At 44.5% G+C, this 19,147-nt stretch overlaps 1 protein-coding gene and 1 pseudogene across 1 annotated transcript in view; both read right to left on the bottom strand.

The window, feature by feature from the left end:
• The window catches only part of LOC126196251 (choline O-acetyltransferase), a 142,206-nt gene that overhangs the window by 77,739 nt on the left and 45,320 nt on the right, over positions 1-19,147 (bottom strand). Inside the window, exon 4 of the mRNA XM_049934553.1 lies at positions 12,790-13,022. Within this exon, the coding sequence (XP_049790510.1) occupies positions 12,790-13,022 (233 nt within the window). The remainder of the gene's footprint in view (positions 1-12,789; positions 13,023-19,147) is intronic.
• On the bottom strand, positions 10,754-10,870 carry LOC126203333 (5S ribosomal RNA; annotated as a pseudogene).

Genomic DNA, 19,147 nt, shown 5'->3' with positions numbered 1-19,147 from the left:
AAAGGTTGCGAACGCTAGGTGTTTTCTTTGATTTAACGAAGGCTTTTGACTGTGTTGATCACAAAATATTAATGCGGAAGCTGGACCATTATGGAGTAAGGGGAGTAGCTTACAATTGGTTCGCCTCTTACTTTAAGAACAGAAAGCAGAAGGTAATTCTCCGCAATATTGAGAGTGGTAGTGATGTTCAGTCCCAATGGGGCACTGTTAAGTGGGGCGTTCTCCAAGGGTCGGTGCTGGGGCCACTGCTGTTTCTTATTTATATAAATGATATGCCTTCTAGTATTACAGGTGATTCAAAAATATTTCTGTTTGCTGATGACACTAGCTTGGTAGTGAAGGATATTTTGTGTAATATTGAAACAGTATAAAATAATGTAGTTCATGAAATAAGTTCGTGGCTTGTGGAAAATAACTTGATGCTAAATCACAGTAAGACTCAGTTTTTACAGTTTCTAACTCACAATTCAACAAGAACCGATATTTTGATCAGACAGAAAGGGCATGTTATAAGCGAGACGGAACAGTTCAAGTTCCTAGGCGTTCGGATAGATAGTAAGCTGTTGTGGAAAGCCCATGTCCAGTATCTTGTTCAGAAACTAAATGTTGCTTTATTTACCATTGGAACAGTATCTGAAATAAGTGACACTTCAACACGAAAAGTAGTCTACTTAGCATATTTTCATACGCTTATGTCGTATGGTATTATTTTTTGGGGTAATTCTTCTGATTCAAAAATGGTATTTTTGGCTCAAAAACAGGCTGTTCGAGCTATATGTATATATTTTCTTTAATGTCGTTTGCTGTTAGCAACATTAGCCTATTCCCAAGAGTTAGCAGCTTTCACTCAGTTAATACTAGGCAGAAATCCAATCTGCATGTGGAACACACTTCCTTGACTCTTGTGCAGAAAGGAGTGCAGTATTCTGCTGCATCCATTTTCAATAAGCTACCACAAGAACTCAAAAATCTTAGCAGTAGCCCAAACTCTTTTAAGTCTAAACTGAAGAGTTTCCTCATGGCTCACTCCTTCTATTCTGTCGAGGAGCTCCTGGAAGAGCTAAAAAATTAAGTAAATTCCAGTGTTACATTGTTGATTTTCTTTATTTAAACTTACGACTTGTCGCCTGAATATGTTTTTTTTATATTTCATTTTATCTGTTTCTACTATCGTACTATAATTTCATGTATTGACTCGTTCCATGACCATGGAGACTTCTCCTTAATTTGGTCCCACGGAACAATAAATAAATAAATAAATAAAGGCCTAAAAGTGATCCTTATTCATCGTGAGATCTGTGCAGTTTACGGAGAAAACATTATGAGTGATGGAATGGTAAGAAAGTGGGTGAGAGCATTTAAAGATGGCCGTACAAATGTGCATGATGAACAACAGAGTGGGTGTCCTTCTGTCGTTAATGAAAGTTTGGTGCGGGAAGTTGACAATAAGATGAGAGAAAACAGACGCTTTACGACTTCCTCCTTGCGGGATGACTTTCCTAATGTTTCTCGTAGTGTTTTGTATGGCATTGTGACCGAGCACTTGAATTATCGAAAATTGTGCCCACGTTGGGCACCGAAAATGTTGACGGATGTGCACAAAAGCAAACGTTTAGACAGTGCATTGACTTCTCTTGAACGGTACCGCAACGGCGGTGATGATTTCTTAAGCCAAATTGTTACGGGCGATTAAACATGGGTGACTACGTCACACCAGAATCAAAGCAACAGTCCATGGAAGTTGAGCAGGGGCATCGTTTTGCTGCAAGGCAATGCCCGTCCGCATGTGGCGAAACAAAACAAAGATCTCATCACATCTTTTCGATGGTAAACTCTAGATCATCCTCCGTACAGCCCTGATCATGCGCCCAGTGACTACCATCTGTTCCTGCACTTGAAGAAACACCTGGGCGGTCAGCGTCTTCAAGACGATGACGAAGTCAAAACAGTGGTGATGTAGTGGTTAACAAGACAGGCGGCAGACTTCTATGAGGAGGGTACCAAAAACTGGTACAACGTTATGACAAGTGCCCCAGTATTGATGGAAATTATTTAGAAAAGTAGATTAAGGTACAGGCTTTCATGTAAACATAAAATTATTGAGATATCTTAGCACATCTTTTTTTAATTTCAAAGCGGCTCTTACTTAAAAAACATGCCTCGTAGTTAGAATTCTTCAAGTGATATATGACGTCAAATGTCTAAGTAAATAAGAGCCAAGTCACCCTCTGGACGTGCAAGTGTTTACCATTGCTGGCGTGATGCCTCTCTACCTCTGGTCCAGCAAAGACCTAATTGCTGAGCGACTCACTCTCGCACATGCAGCTAAATAAGAGCCAAGTCGGCCTCTGAGAGATTGTAAATTGTCACAGTAATAGTTAATGGTCACTTTTGTGGGAGCTTTTGATGTCTCAGCTTGTCCGCATGGAAATTCTTGTTATAATAGAACCTGTTAACGAAAATAGCCGAGAGTAACGCTGAATGCATTCTTCCCGAAGGTCCTAACATGGCACCCTCTCCATCACATGTTACCCTTCCTGGAAATCGTTAAGTCCTGCTTTCAACAAACATCTCCGAAACGCAAACGTTCTCACCCCTATATTCAGCTCCTATGTCCTGACACAAAGGATGTCTTATGAATGAATGGAGCATAATGGTCAACTCTTACTGAATTTACCTGCCAAATTACTGATGCTACCGGTGTGGAAGCAATGTCCGCCTTTATCTTTCTGCAGACGAGACTTTCAGCAGCAAAACTATTTTGTACAGATCGCCATATTGCACTGACAGTTAAACCCTGCAAAAGTGGCTTACAGATAGTCAAATATAGCAAGACTCTTACTCAATTAAACTGCTCTGCCACTGAGGATGGAAGATTGAATATTAGAGTGTGAAACTGATCTCCAACCCGACAATATATCACCGTGCACAGTGTCGATGCAGTAAACATACAAAATCGCTCCTTTTGCATCATGCATATAGCTATCGACTGCCAGACACTCATACAATACCTCGAAGACAACAGCATAAGAACATGCACCGTAGATATACTCCTCGCAGCACTAGATATTTTCCCGCAAGGTCAGCTGGCTATCCACCGCAACAGACAGTCACAAGTCATCTGCTCCTGATGTGTGACCAGAGCTCCCTCAGTGGACCGAAGTCACTCTCCAAATTGTTGTACAAAGTCGGGCTCGTTTTCCCTCGGCACAAAGATGTTACTGTTTCTTGCCCTGACTTGCTTCCTTGCTTTCTACACCCCTCTCCAGACTCTGGGATTATAAGAACACATGTGTTTTCATATTGTTTCTCAGAATATCACAACTTTTACGCGATACTTCTCGATATCAAGCACACAGCAATATTGCTTGCTTAGTAGTACTATCGCTCGCACAGTATAATTCCGAAGATATAGACTGGAAACTATTTCTCTAGAAACAAGAAACTTTAGCGTGGTGTAGCATGCTGTATACCACTGAGTAACTAGAAACTGATCTTGTCTGTGAAAACCTTTACATGAGAACTCGAAAAAAATAGACCGAACTCATATTTCTACTCTCGAATACCGATGTGGGTGATTCCAGATCACCCCCATAATTACAAAGTCAGATAAGGTGTTTCTCATGTCTAGAGAACCAACAAATGTGGCTTCCACCAGTCTTTTACCTACTAGATGCGCACATCACAATCGATGTTCTCTCAATTGCATAAAGGCGTGAAATGTGCAGAAGCAGTCAATTGGACAATTTACATGGGAGGGAATGAAGGCCCAGTGCAAACATACGTCCATATTGAATCTTCTCAGATTTCCACCCGATCACGAAAGCTGTCTAACACATACCAAGTATTAGTTCGCTATTCGGCCGTCTAGAGGATGACACAGTTAAGTCAGCTACATTCCTGTATCCCGATAGGCCTCTCCATTCAGACAGCTCCTACCGTTAGGCAGAAACGCGAATCATTCCCGCCACAGACAGAATCATCCTAGGAAACCAGCCACATATATATTTTATCACTGTACTTATAATTATTACGATCGCAGTGTCAATTGGATGACATTCGACAATGAGCGAAGTATCGGAAACACACCCTGCTGACGGCTGTGGCTCTGGAAATAGAAATATGTGTACCATTCTTATTACTTGACATACTCTTCCAATTGCTGTCACAGTATTCCACGTCAAATCCATACCTTCCTTACAACAGGACATAGTCATTTGCTTTGCACATGTCGCAACACACACACACACTTTCTAAGCCTGGTGCTCAAGGCGAACCTATAACGCATCCCCTAATAGTATGTATAATACTCTGCCAATAACTGATTGCTGGCGGTACGAAATAATACTGACCGAAAATCAGCGATGGGTGGACATGTCTCATAAGTTTTTCTTGTGAGCGAAACAATACTGAGAGAAAATCAGCAATGGGTACACATGTCTCATAAGTTTTTCTTGTGAGTGCTACCACTGTGTCTTAAAAAGAGAGTCATAATTGTCTTACAAACCGCTATATGTTACAAAAAAAAAAAAAAAAACCACGATCGCAACCACCATATAACCATCACAAGCGCCTTGGTTCTACAGCTGCAGACAAATATCCAAGTTCAAAGCTATACCGGATTTATAGATCGATTACGAACAAATTCAGTTGGAAAGACCACATAGATAATATTGTGGGGAAGGCGAGCCAAAGGTTGCGTTTCATTGGCAGGACACTTAGAAGATGCAACAAGTCCACAAAGAGACAGCTTACACTACACTCGTTCGTTCTCTGTTAGAATATTGCTGCGCGGTGTGGGATCCTTACCAGGTGGGATTGACGGAGGACATCGAAAAGGGCCGGCCGCGGTGGTCTCGCGGTTCTAGACGCGCAGTCCGGAACCGCGCGACTGCTACGGTCGCAGGTTCGAATCCTGCCTCGGCCATGGATGTGTGTGATGTCCTTAGGTTAGTTAGGTTTAAGTAGTTCTAAGTTCTAGGGGACTGATGACCGCAGCTGTTAAGTCCCATAGTGCTCAGAGCCACATCGAAAGGGTGCAAAAAAGGGCAGCTCCTTTTGTATTATCACGTAATAGGGGAGAGAGTGTGGCAGATATGATACGCAAGTTGGGATGGAAGTCATTAAAGCAAAGACGTTTTTCGTCGCGGCGAGATCTATTTACGAAATTTCAGTCACCAACTTTCTCTTCCGATTGCGAAAATATTTTGTTGAGCCCAACCCACATAGGTAGGAATGATCATCAAAATAAAATAAGAGAAATCAGAGCTCGAACAGAAAGGTTCAGGTGTTCGTTTTCCCCGCGCGCTGTTCGGGGGTGGAACGGTAGAGAGACAGTATGATTGTGGTTCGATGAACCCTCTGCCAAGCACTTAAATGTGAATTGCAGAGTAATCATGTAGATGTAGCTGTAGAGGAATGGAATTACCTCGAATGAGGTGGTTTTACCAGACAAATACCGCAACACTGAATATAGACGGTGATCGCCGGAGTGTATATTATCAGACCAACAGTACGGTTACACACCGCCGATGGTGCAACCTCGAAATAAAATTACAGAATTTAGGAAGTGATTCGGCTAAGGAACATGGTATGAAACCGGTATTTGCAACTCCCTCATGCCGCTGCTAGATAATTCTCCAGTATTTGTAAGGCAGTCTATGTCGATGCCGTGTCAGAGGTTCTGCAATATATCCACTGGGTTATAGGCAAAGATTGATTTAGAAGGATCACAAACAGTAGATGGTGTGCTGATTGAGGTTGTAAGAAATGTACACAGGCTTTTCAGATCTTTAGTGTTAGGCTATCCACTAGAAATGCTGTCTGGGATTTGCAATCAAGTGAATCATATTTCTGGTACTCTCGTATCTCGAAACGAGTCACCTTTCTCGAGCCTACCTGCTATAGTAAAATTCCAACATGGTTTTAGGTAGTCCCTATGCATCTTGCAACTGCCCCTCAGACTTGACGCTACCATTCCTGCACCTTTGCGCATGTGATTGTTCCAATTGAGGTCGGAACTGCCTAGAACTCGGAGAAAAGCTATATCTACCATCTTCTGCAACCCGTGTAGAAACAGGCTAAGCTGAGTTAGTGCGAAGGACTGTTTGACCATTCAATGGAAATGGGAACATTTTGTCGTTGCTCCGCCAACTGTGCATGATGTGTATGGTCAGCGCAAAATGAAGCCTGCTCCTGCAACACGAGGTAGTATAAAAGACAGTACAGGAACTGGGAGAAGGTTGAGGATTTTGCTACTGCCTTGTGGTGCTTCTCCAAACTACATACAGATACTGCAGTCCGAAGCAGATTCGCATCCCTCAGAGTCACTTCACCTCTATCACACCAACATGCTATCATCGGTATTCTGTACCATCTAACAGAGAAAAATTACGAAATATGTAAGCTCCACTAACTTCATCCGATACAGAATAGCTGATGTCTCTGTGTTCCGTTTCGACTAATTCATCACACATGAGATGGAAGTCCTCTGTATGTCTGTGCATGTCTTGCGGACTGCTCCCAGGACCAGGTCCTCCTTCTCATGGACCCAACTTCGAACATAGAACACATCTTTGGACATAAAGCATGGTTGGTCCACCTGTGAGCCCTATCCCAGATGTGAAATGTGGTGGATCCGTCTCTGAACATCGGTCTGGATATATAGTGTACAGCAAATCCACACATTTGTGACACATGCATAGACATATAGAGGTCTTCCATCTCATGTGTGATGAAAAGTGACACATTCATCTAAATGAACAGAGATTTATGCGATGTACTTCAATCTCCTGTCACATCTTGGGTATAAAATCAAGACTTCAGTTTCATATCTAAGATGATTCTGAGTTAGCAATAGGCGTTTGTCAGACACTGCAATCCCCATGTATACATCTGCTTGACAGATGTGCTGTTTACAGAGTTAGTGATGGCATGACGTGTAATTTCACATGACGGATGCCGCTGCTGTGTGTTTATCTATTTCCTTGTAAGAGGTATTCTCTGTTACTAACGATCATTTTATATAGGCCTGATATGAGCATAGTATAATTTCTGTACCATGATCGGATGTGAGCAGTGGACGCTATACGTCTCTAGAGAGCTATACTGTGCATGTATCACAAGCACGCCAGAGCGAGTGCTTTATATTGTGGTAATAAATAAACTATGTGAAACCCATCGCTAAATAAATTGTTCCAAAATAAATAAGGTACAGTTCTTCCTCTCTCCAGCAGCCCAGAACAGGCTGAGTCCTCTTACTGCTATTTTTCCCATAGATCGCCATTGGATGAAAGTGCCCTCTGGTGGCAGTACTGTGTACTAGGTCAGTTGGACTCCAGACCTCATGGTGGACACACTTGATGGAGCTACTGCCTCCAATTGTTTAAATAAACACTGCATGCCTAATAAAGACTTATGTCCATCCTATCCAGCAGCCAAGCACAGGCTGAGTCCATTCCCTGCCAATTCCAAAGAAGAGGCAGCAGTCGGGTGACTTAGGTTAGTGAGGTAGCCCAAGTGACCTTTTTTCCCGCCATTTTCTTAGTTTAGTGTAGGTAGCCCAAGTGACCTTTCTCCGCCAAAATTTGAACTTCCAGCCATTTTCTGGAGGAGAGAGGGGGATGGGGGAGGGGAGGGGTTAGGTTAGTGGAGGTAGCCCAATTGACCTTTTTTCCCGCCAAAATTTGAACTTCCTACCATGATGTCATTGTGACGTTGTCATATCTATCGCCACAAACTTGGATCTACCGTCTTGAATAAATCTGGCAACAGTGCAGAGTGGGGTGATGGCGGCTTTGCCCTACTACTAGCATCATCTACAGGCAATCCAAGTGGGCTGCTCAGATTGTCCCCTAAATCATTGATGCAGATTGGGAACAGCAGAGGGTCAATAACAGTTCCCTGGGGAAGACTTCTGTTTTACTCGATGGCTTTCTGTAAGTACTACAATATTATTCAGCACATATCACTTACCTACTACCGACTGTTTAACTGGTATCTACTTAGTCAGCATCATATCCTTTTTTTTCAGTTAAACACGGATGTCGAACATGAAGTATGGAAACATGTAAATGAATGTAAGCCATATGAATATGGGCACTGACCCGAAACCTGTCGTGTGTTAAATAAAATCACCTTCTACTGTGACTGGTAGCAGTTATTATTCTACAGCCTACAGTCTGCTACAGATCCTTTACTGGTCACAATATACACTCCTGGAAATTGAAATAAGAACACCGTGAATTCATTGTCCCAGGAAGGGGAAACTTTATTGACACATTCCTGGGGTCAGATACATCACATGATCACACTGCCAGAACCACAGGCACATAGACACAGGCAACAGAGCATGCACAATGTCGGCACTAGTACAGTGTATATCCACCTTTCGCAGCAATGCAGGCTGCTATTCTCCCATGGAGACGATCGTAGAGATGCTGGATGTAGTCCTGTGGAACGGCTTGCCATGCCATTTCCACCTGGCGCCTCAGTTGGACCAGCGTTCGTGCTGGACGTGCAGACCGCGTGAGACGACGCTTCATCCAGTCCCAAACATGCTCAATGGGGGACAGATCCGGAGATCTTGCTGGCCAGGGTAGTTGACTTACACCTTCTAGAGCACGTTGGGTGGCACGGGATACATGCGGACGTGCATTGTCCTGTTGGAACAGCAAGTTCCCTTGCCGGTCTAGGAATGGTAGAACGATGGGTTCGATGACGGTTTGGATGTACCGTGCACTATTCAGTGTCCCCTCGACGATCACCGGTGGTGTACGGCCAGTGTAGGAGATCGCTCCCCACACCATGATGCCGGGTGTTGGCCCTGTGTGCCTCGGTCGTATGCAGTCCTGATTGTGGCGCTCACCTGCACGGCGCCAAACACGCATACGACCATCATTGGCACCAAGGCAGAAGCGACTCTCATCGCTGAAGACGACACGTCTCCATTCGTCCCTCCATTCACGCCTGTCGCGACACCACTGGAGGCGGGCTGCACGATGTTGGGGCGTGAGCGGAAGACGGCCTAACGGTGTGCGGGACCGTAGCCCAGCTTCATGGAGACGGTTGCGAATGGTCCTCGCCGATACCCCAGGAGCAACAGTGTCCCTAATTTGCTGGGAAGTGGCGGTGCGGTCCCCTACGGCACTGCGTAGGATCCTACGGTCTTGGCGTGCATCCGTGCGTCGCTGCGGTCCGGTCCCAGGTCGACGGGCACGTGCACCTTCCGCCGACCACTGGCGACAACATCGATGTACTGTGGAGACCTCACGCCCCACGTGTTGAGCAATTCGGCGGTACGTCCACCCGGCCTCCCGCATGCCCACTATACGCCCTCGCTCAAAGTCCGTCAACTGCACACACGGTTCACGTCCACGCTGTCGCGGCATGCTACCAGTGTTAAAGACTGCGATGGAGCTCCGTATGCCACGGCAAACTGGCTGACACTGACGGCGGCGGTGCACAAATGCTGCGCAGCTAGCGCCATTCGACGGCCAAACCGCGGTTCCTGGTGTGTCCGCTTTGCCGTGCGTGTGATCATTGCTTGTACAGCCCTCTCGCAGTGTCCGGAGCAAGTATGGTGGGTCTGACACACCGGTGTCAATGTGTTCTTTTTTCCATTTCCAGGAGTGTATTTAAATGAGCTAATGGAAAAACGTCTGGTTATCGACTAGCCTTTTTGCAAGTGATATTGTGGCAACGCTAGGAAACTGTAGTGAATTGCAATCTAGCTGCAGAGAATTGACAGTTGATGCTGGGATTGGCAGTTGACTGTAGAAATAAAAAATTGTTATATACTGGTCATAAATAGATGCAAAGATCCTTTATTGTTTTACTACACGATTGTCGGGTAGTGTACGTACTGAACAGTTTGAAGTGGAACGACCTCTTGTAACTAATTATGGTACATGCACATGCCACACTATCATGAGAAAGTGTAGTCTTTTCAGAAGGAAAGGAGCACACAAAACCCTAATTTGAGATACAGGCGCGATTCTTCCTCGATGTTGGATTCTTAGCACTTAGAAATGGAAAAAAAAACAAAGAACAGCAACGCATTTAGTCACAGATACTTTCAACAAGCGCGAAAGCGTCACCGAGATGCTCGCCTAACTAGGTGGCGGACGTTAGAAGAGATGCGTTGCGCATCATGGTGTTGTTGAAATTCCACGAGCTGACAATCTTACAAGAGTCAACGAAAATATTACTTCGTCGTACACATAGTTTGCAAAAAGAACATGGAGATGACATTAGAGAGATGGCTCTGAGCACTATGGGACTCAACATCTTAGGTCATAAGTCCCCTAGAACTTAGAACTACTTAAACCTAACTAACCTAAGGACATCACACACACCCATGCCCGAGGCAGGATTCGAACCTGCGACCGTAGCAGTCCCGCGGTTCCGGACTGCAGCGCCAGAACCGCTAGACCACCGCGGCCGGCATTAGAGAGATAGACTTCGTACGTAGGCTTATCGTCAGTCTTTTCTTTCCTGTGGCCCATTCGCGACTGTGACACTAGGGAAGTACACAACGTAAGGTGAGTTGTAGCACTCCGTCTTCAGGCCACAAGTGGCCCACCGGGATCATCCGACCGCTGTGTCATCCTCAGTTGGGGATGCGGATAGGAGGGTCGTGTGGTCAGCACACCGCTCTCCCGCTCGTTATGATGGTTTTCTTTGACCGGAGCCTCTACTAGTCGATCGAGTAGCTCCTGAATTGGCATCACGAGGCTGAGTGCACCCCGAAAAATGGCAACAGCGCATGGCAGCTGGATGGTCACCCATCCAAGTGCCGGCCACGCCCGACAGCGCTTAACTTCGGTGATCTCACGGGAACCGGTGTATCCACTGCGGCAAGGCCGTTGCCTTGAGTTGTAGAGTACATGCATAATATGGATGTCTGTATACCAAGCTAGAAGCGGATCCCAGCTTAGGTTCTGGGTTTCTGGGAGAAGATAAAGGGAGAGGGAGTGGGAGGTGAGTGGGGGTGTTCAATCTTTCACTGTCTCTGTCCTCTCCGGCACCTCTCCTGCACCTCCCACGAAAATTAAATTTGTACTCACTGTCAGATTTAAAGTGCTACAAATATGATTTTAATACAAACAAGAATGAAATATAAAATACGCAGTTACATTAATGTGACTACCACCATCGTTCGACTTCATCATGTAATAACCACTTACAAACAGCAGACGGCACCACTAGCACTGGAGGGTACGTGAAGCTTGATGTGGGAAGCTGGAAGACAGTGCAGTCGTTGTCATAACAGAGCGATTTATCTGACGTCCTAAAGGACATTATCATTGGATTTCGGGCAAATGGAGAAAGCATTTCCGAAACGGCTAAGTGTGTAAACAGTTTGCGTGTCGCCGTGGTTGAAGTATACAGTGCAAGGCAAAGTCTCGCTATCGAAAACCTGCGCCGAGGTAACAGTGGTACACCACCGGCCATAGATGACAGGAGTGGATGACGACTGCGTGTATATGTACTGGCGAATAGACGTGCAACTGTTGAGCAACTGACCGTCCAGATGAGCCAAGGGGCTAGCAACAGCGGCTCCTCAACGACTATTCAGGGAACGTGACAGTGAATGGGCCTCTGTAGCAAGCGTCTGGTTCATGCACCTATGCTGATTGCTGTTCAACAGCGAAGAAGGCTGGAATTTTCGCGCTAGTACCACAACTGGACATCCACGGAGTGGCGACAGGTGGCCTTTTCAAACGAATCGGATTTATATGCTTCCTCGGGCAGAAGGCCGTTGGCTCGTATGTCAAGAAATATCTGGAAGCACAGTTGCCAGGCAGGAGGAGAGAGCTTTATGGTCTGGGAATGTTTTCGTGACATTCCCTGGGTGATCTCGTCATTCAGGACGGCAGTGTGGATCAATACAAGTATACTTCTACCTTTCGGGATTACGTCCACAACAAGACACTAGATTGTTTTTTCTCGGCACGATGGCATCTACTGGCAGGGCGACGCAACGTGTCACACAAAAAAAAAATGGCTCTGAGCACTATGGGACTTAACATCTTAGGTCATCAGTCCCCTAGAACATAGAACTACTTAAACCTAACTAACCTAAGGACATCACACACATCCATGCCCGAGGCAGGATTCGAACCTGCGACCGTAGCAGTCACGCGGTTCCGGACTGAAGCGCCTAGAACCGCACGGCCACCGCTGCCTGCTCGTGTCACACAGCTCAGAGTGAACATATGTGGTTCGAAGGGCACCACTGGTAGTTTATCGTAGTCCTCTGGCCACCAAGCTCGACAGATTTAAATCCAGTCGAGCATGTGAGAGACCTTCTCGACTGGGCTGCTCATGCCATGAATCCTCAGCTGAGAAACCTACCACAGGTGGTCGCGGCACTGGAGTAGGGATGGCTCGACATCCCTGTCGATACCTTCCAGAACCTCACTGCATATCTTCCTGCAGGGCTTACAGCAGTCTGCACCTCAAAATGTTGTTACTCAGGCTTTTGAAAGGTGTTCAGATTAATGTGTCTGGACCGCGTGCTTTTAAAATAATCATAATTTTTTTTTACATCAGTAGTTAGTAACGGTGATATTTCTTTTTTGGGGGAGGAGGCGAGGGGAGGACCAAGCCACCAGAAACATCGCCTCGCCCTCCTTTGGTTCCGCGCCCACATGTTGGCCTCTATGACGGTTGCTATGCGACCGAACCGCTGACTATGACGTAAGAACTAATGTTTTGGAACCAGCGACTCTTGCTTGCTTGTGTGCTGCACGCGCAGTGAGGCGTGTCCTCGCCGGTGTGACGCACCTGCACCGTCTTGTCGAACCAGCGGTTGGCGCCGTTGAGGGCGGAACCGCCGCCGTGCAGCATCTGGTGCGCCATGTTGGTCTCGTCGCGGCCCGCCACCTGGTGGCCCCTGGCGACCTCCGGTCGGCTCTCGCGCAGCGTGCGGCTGTTGAAGCTGGCGGGCAGCGGCTCGTCCAGGCACACCAGCACCAGGCTCGACTCCAGCTGCTCCAGGCTGGCGCGGTTCTGCTCGTCTGCGCATGCCAGCAGGGGGCAACTGCCAACGTCTCAAATGCTACGTATAAGCAGCACTCAAATGAAAACCGAACACCTGCCACAACCGACCATGGAGTGGTTCCATTAAGAAGTAATCATCACGTGCGTTAAGACATTTAAATGGTAGATGAGACGATTAATTTCTGTTTCGTAGAGCGCTGTCGGCCGCCGAACAAACCACAACCGCACTCATTCTTCCACTTCCTCATCCGACGGGAACCCACGTCCACGAACGTCTTGCTTCACGTAGCCAAACATGTGAAATTAGGCTGGTGAAGGATATTGGCTGTATGGTGGATGTTGCAATGTTTCCCCACAAAGTCGCAAATCTCTACAAGTGTGGAGGCGGGCGTTATCGTGCAACAGGGTGATTTCGTCCGAAGGCATTTCTGGGCGTTTTGAATTTATGGCGTGTCACAATTTCTGGAAAGTGTCTTCATAGTGCTGCGCACTAATGGTTCAAATGGCTCTGAGCACTATGTGACTTAACTTATGAGGTCATCAGTCCCCTAGAACTTAGAACTACTTAAACCTAACTAACCTAAGGACATCACACACACATCCATGCCCGAGGCAGAATTCGAACCTGCTACCGTAGCGGTCGCGCGGTTCCAGACTGTAGCGCCTAGAACCGATCGGCCACTCCGGCCAGCTGCTGCGCACTGATTGTGGTTCCACGCTCGAGGCGAAGATGGTCGCTCCAATCGAAGAAGAAGGTTATCATGACCTTTCTTTGGCCGAGAGGTGTGGGATATTTTCACTGCCAGCTTTGCCATTTTCCCTCGAGCTTTCGAACGTTATCGCCTTGTTTCACCATAACTCTCGCCTCGCACTGCCTATGAAAGAGGCCATGCTGCAGCGATTTGATGGGAAATCACTGCAACATTCTCGGTACAGCCTGGATACTTTACCGCGTGAGTTTCACACATTTGGCGGCCTGAAGAAAGACATGCGTGGACGTCGGTTTCCGCCGGTCGAGTAAGTGCAAGAGTTGATGCGGTTGTGGATCTGTCAGCGGCCGACCATGTTCAACAGAATCGGAATTGATAGTCTCTTCTCCTGGAGGGATACATGCCTTAACGAGTGTGGTGATTACTTTTGAATGGAACCGTTCCATGGTCCCACTGCGGTGGGTGTTCGCTTTTCATTTGACTGCCCCTCATATTGCGCTGGCGTATCGATCATTACCAGACTCCTAGTCATTTAGTCTTAACAGAGTCAGCAAACGTTTGCATTCAAACTGGGTTGACCTTATCTTGGGAATTTTGATGGTGAATAACGTGCAAAAATGGCATTCTGGACACTTTTCGAATTCAAAGCCAATAATGCAGCATTTGTGGTGCATTACTTAACTTTACAAAATTTTGCTATACATTTCTTTAATAAAGAATTGCATATTTGCTACATGCTGTAAAAACTTATTACCATTTATTTTCTACCAGTTTCAGTCGCAGCCACCATCTTCACAGGAAGAAAATAAAAGCTGTACATTAGATGGATATGCAATTCAACTTTCCATTGACTAAACTGAAAACCAACATTGTCATGAAATATTTACAGAACCAAGTATAACATGCCACGATTTCAATACCAACACAAAAACGAATTCCCTACGCTTAAATAGAACCATAATTGAGGCGGTAAAATTAGGACTGATGAATATCTGTTTAATTATAGTGAAGTAAATTTTGTGCTAGTATCGATCTCGGTCTGTTATGCATCGTTGTGTAAACATTTCATGACTATGATGATTTTCAGTTCAGGCAATGGAAAACGCACCGTATATCCATCTAATGTACAACTTTCTTTCTTCCTCTGAAGATCGTCGCTGCGACTGAAACCGGTAGAAGGTAAATAATATATTTGTACAGCTAATGATGAACATACAGTTCTTCAATTTTCTGATTGCTGTACGAGTCACCTTATTAGAAGTGCTATTTGTTTAATGAATTGGCGAGATTATGAAGGAAAAGAATTAAATCAGTTTAGGCATTCAACACAATTTATCCACATCGTTATGAACAACAATATTTAAAGGAAAGACCAAAAATATGAGATTCATGCACATGCGAAACCAGATTTTCACTGTAACGTCAGGCAAATACCAGAAAATACGATGAATGTAAGAGAAAGGCAAATTTAAAATTTTTTTCACTTCAAATGCAGTAGTTTCCTGAAATCTCTCTTTAGTGAATTAAGTTATACTGAAAACTGAATTTCCCAGCTCAAGAATCGGCATATAGAGACAGGAAGTAAAATATCTCACTAGTCGTAGCTTGGAAGAAATTAGGCCTGGAAGAAATTGGCTCTCCGCGACATCCAACTCACTTAAAACTGCCAAAAACCCGTTAACCATTCTATTAAAATTAAAAATTCACTGTTCACTGGAAAACTGAACGCAATAAACTGATACAAAATAATAACCATGAAAACAAATATAATTTTTTATAAAAAACTTCGAGGCCGACAGGCCTTGGTTGGTATGTAAAACTTTCTCCGGCTGCGGGAGACGTCCCAAGAGGCGAAGAAGGGAGCTGCAATTAGAACTCGCTGGAGTGCCGATTATACGAGTGTTGGCAGTACAGAGGGCAGCATAGTCCATCACATGACGCCGGCTACGAGACTGTCTCTGGTAATGCCAACATTCTCCAATGAAAGTAATCGATCGTCGTTCTGTCAGTGAAAAGTCAACATCCATATTTTATCTAATTGGACACCTTCCTCTTTTCTGTTAAAATTATTACGGTGTTTATAAATCCCTATAGCTTCTTTATGACAATGTGATGTTTTCAATATGACTCTCGTATCGGAATTTTAATTTAATGATTACCCTCTTGTTCACATGTTCCGCTACGGCCGATTTAGCCTACGTCACAGTTCCTCCTATTTTCACGTAAACGGTTGTTAACACTTCTATATACTAGTTCACAACTACAAGTTATTTTATATACACCCGGTGTAGCCAAACGATGTCATGTATCTCTTGCCTTTCTTATGTATTCTTTTATCTTCCAGGCGGATCAGTAAATAGTTTCAAATTAGACATATCCAACACTTCCCAAGTGCGACATGAAGAAAAACGTTCCCGTTGAGCGGCCGTTGTTCTTCGTTGATCCTGATTTCCTGCCTAGGGCGAAAATCTCGCTCTATCTCCTTGTTAGAATAACCATTCTTCTTAAAGGTCGACCGTAGATAGTTAACTTCGTCTTGTATATCAACGGTTCACAAATTTTGATAGCCCTGTCCACAAAGGTTTTCATAACAACTCTTTTTTGTCTAGGGTGGTGGTTGGATTAGTTATGAAGAGAGTGATCAGTGTGCGTGGCTTTAGTATATACCTTATATCCCAAAGTCCCGTCCACACTTTTGATTACAGACACATTCAATAATTACGTCACCGTTTTGTTTGGGAGCCAAGGAGTGCGGGACAACCTTCGCACACGGTTTTCTCTGTTTCGAAACATTGTGGAATATCACTAGAAGACTTGATTTAGAGATGTTGCTCCATTGCGATTTGTCACACAACAATGCTAACACAGTGTGGACGCACGTCCACCATTTAACACTGCGTGCTCACTACTGACTGATCGAATGCACACCTGTTGTTTACAAAATGGTTCAAATGGCTCTGAGCACTATGCGACTTAACTTCTGAGGTCATCAGTCGCCTAGAACTTAGAACTAATTAAACCTAACTAACCTAAGGACATCACACACATCCATGCCCGAGGCAGGATTCGAACCTGCGACCGTAACGGTCGCTCGGCTCCAGACTGTAGCGCCTAGAACCGCACGGCCACTCCGGCCGGCCTGTTGTTTACAGTTGTTGGTTCAAACTGCATCGCAGTTACTGCGCTGACGTCGCTTGTACGGCAGGAATAAATTCAGTCTCGACACTTTTTGGACGAACGGTATAGAACATTGAGTTTGTAAGCGATTTCAGATTTTTTCGGATGAATGTAAAAACAATTTTATATTTTATAACGTTTCTTTTAATTCCTCTCCTTTGCTGTTTAATAGGAATCTTTTTTAACGTAAAAAAGTAAAATGCAATATTATTTTGGTGCTATTCGGTGATGAAAACTCGTTATAGTCGTTGAATCTTCATTTTTTAAAATCTTGTTATGTCTGTAAGATAATAGTTCTGCGACTATGGAAATGAAATGTTTGCAGAGGACTAATGACACGACAGAAAATAAATAGAATGGGAATTCATGTGTAAACATGAAACACAATAAAGACCTTGAAATAATTTCAGCAAAGGGATCATCCACGTGAAAAATTCACACCAGACATCGCATTCTCGCGACTGGACGTGTATGTTATTACAGAATCTGTAATAGCATGCACACACGTTTTTTCTCATCTGTATAGAAATGTACAACAGCGTCAGGTACTAATTTTTTATTGTTTGCGAATTTAAGTCACTTAGTTGAAACGCTGTTCCCTTGATGGCGGTTTAACGGTACTTATGATGTGGCAAATGAGGGACATGAATCCGTGTTTTCGTAAAACGTTTACTCAGTTACTGATGAACGTGTATTTCTTTCTCTCAGAAAAGGGCTGAGATCGGAACATATTACCAAAGTTATGAATAGTATCAGTTAGAAGATCAGTAAATACTGCCAAAAAGATGAATAGTCACATGCAAAATGAGAAAAATCGGTAACTAATTTCTAATCATATTTTACAAATTTGTTAAACATTTAGCACTAGAGCAAATGTCTTTTGTTTCTAAGGAGAGACGAGCTGCATTACATCAATGAGTAGAAAGAGAGATGATCGTAATAATTTTACTGCCATAGCTCAGGGAGGATACGTTCCGAAAAAGAATAAAAGAAATGGTATATGTTATGTTTGGAGGAAGAAGTGCAGTTTATTCTGCCACGAGACCGCGTACATCCATTCTAAAAGCAAATATCGAATACTTGGGGCTATAAATGGATATCGTTAAATGAATGAGTCTTTACGTGTGTACGTGTGTGTGTGTGTGTGTGTGTGTGTGTGTGTGTGTGTGTGTGTGTGTATGTGAAGCTTGCGTGCTGCGGTTTTCCAATCTTCTGTCGAATGCAATCATGAAACTCGACCTGAAACACGGCATGACATAACACGGCAACTACGAAAGAAAATTTACTTATCTAAGACTTTAGAGCGAAAGAAGACAAAGATATTTCATAAGATGTCAGCGCTACGGGTATTACAATATTTGAGTGTCGAAACATCTTTCTTTTGAGTAAGAGAAAGAGTGAATTGTCATTTTTTGGGGGAGGCTGGAAGGGTCATCGGACTGGTTCGATGCGGCGCACCTAGAATTCCTTTCCTGTTCCAGCCTTTTCATCTCGGAGTAGCACTTTCACGCTATGTCCTCAGTTACTTGCTGGCTGTATACCGTTGTTTGCCTTTCGCTAAAGGTTGTACAGTTCCCTCAAGTACATCGGTTTATTCGCTGATATCTTGAAATGTGTTCTTTCTGTTCCTCCTTCTTCTCAGTGTTTTCCATATGTTCCTTTCTTCACCGATTCTATGGAGAAACTCCTCATTCTTTACCTTATCAGTCAATCTAATTTTAAACATCATTTTTTACGGTTTCCTCACAGTTCATGATTCACTGCCATACAATGCTGTGCTCCAAATACGCATTCTCAGAAATTTCTTCCTAATATTAAGACTGATGTTTGATACTAGCAAACTTCTCTTGGCCAGGAATGTCTTTTCTGCCTGTACTAATCTGGCCTTTGTGTCCTCTTTGCTTCGTCTGTTACGTGCCCTTTTGTCTCCAACGTAGGTGCTTATGTTTCGCAGTCCCCAATTCTCACGTTAAGCTTCTCGCTAATTCACTTCTGCTACTCCTCATTACTTTCATCTTTCTTCGATTTACTCTGAGTTCATAATCTGTATTCATTATGTCAAAAGCCGCTACTCTTTCAATGTTTCACGGAGGGTGGGCCAACTCAAACTGCTATGCATCCGGCCGGCCGCGGTGGTCTCGCGGTTCTAGGCGCGCAGTCCGGAACCGTGCGACTGCTACGGTCGCAGGTTCGAATCCTGCCTCGGGCATGGATGTTTGTGATGTCCTTAGGTTAGTTAGGTTTAAGTAGTTCTA

Source organism: Schistocerca nitens, chromosome 1 (assembly GCF_023898315.1).
Source record: "Schistocerca nitens isolate TAMUIC-IGC-003100 chromosome 1, iqSchNite1.1, whole genome shotgun sequence".
Taxonomy (NCBI): Eukaryota; Metazoa; Arthropoda; class Insecta; order Orthoptera; family Acrididae; genus Schistocerca; species Schistocerca nitens.
Note: the sequence above shows the minus strand (reverse complement) of the source record. Positions and strands in the feature narration are given on the sequence as shown.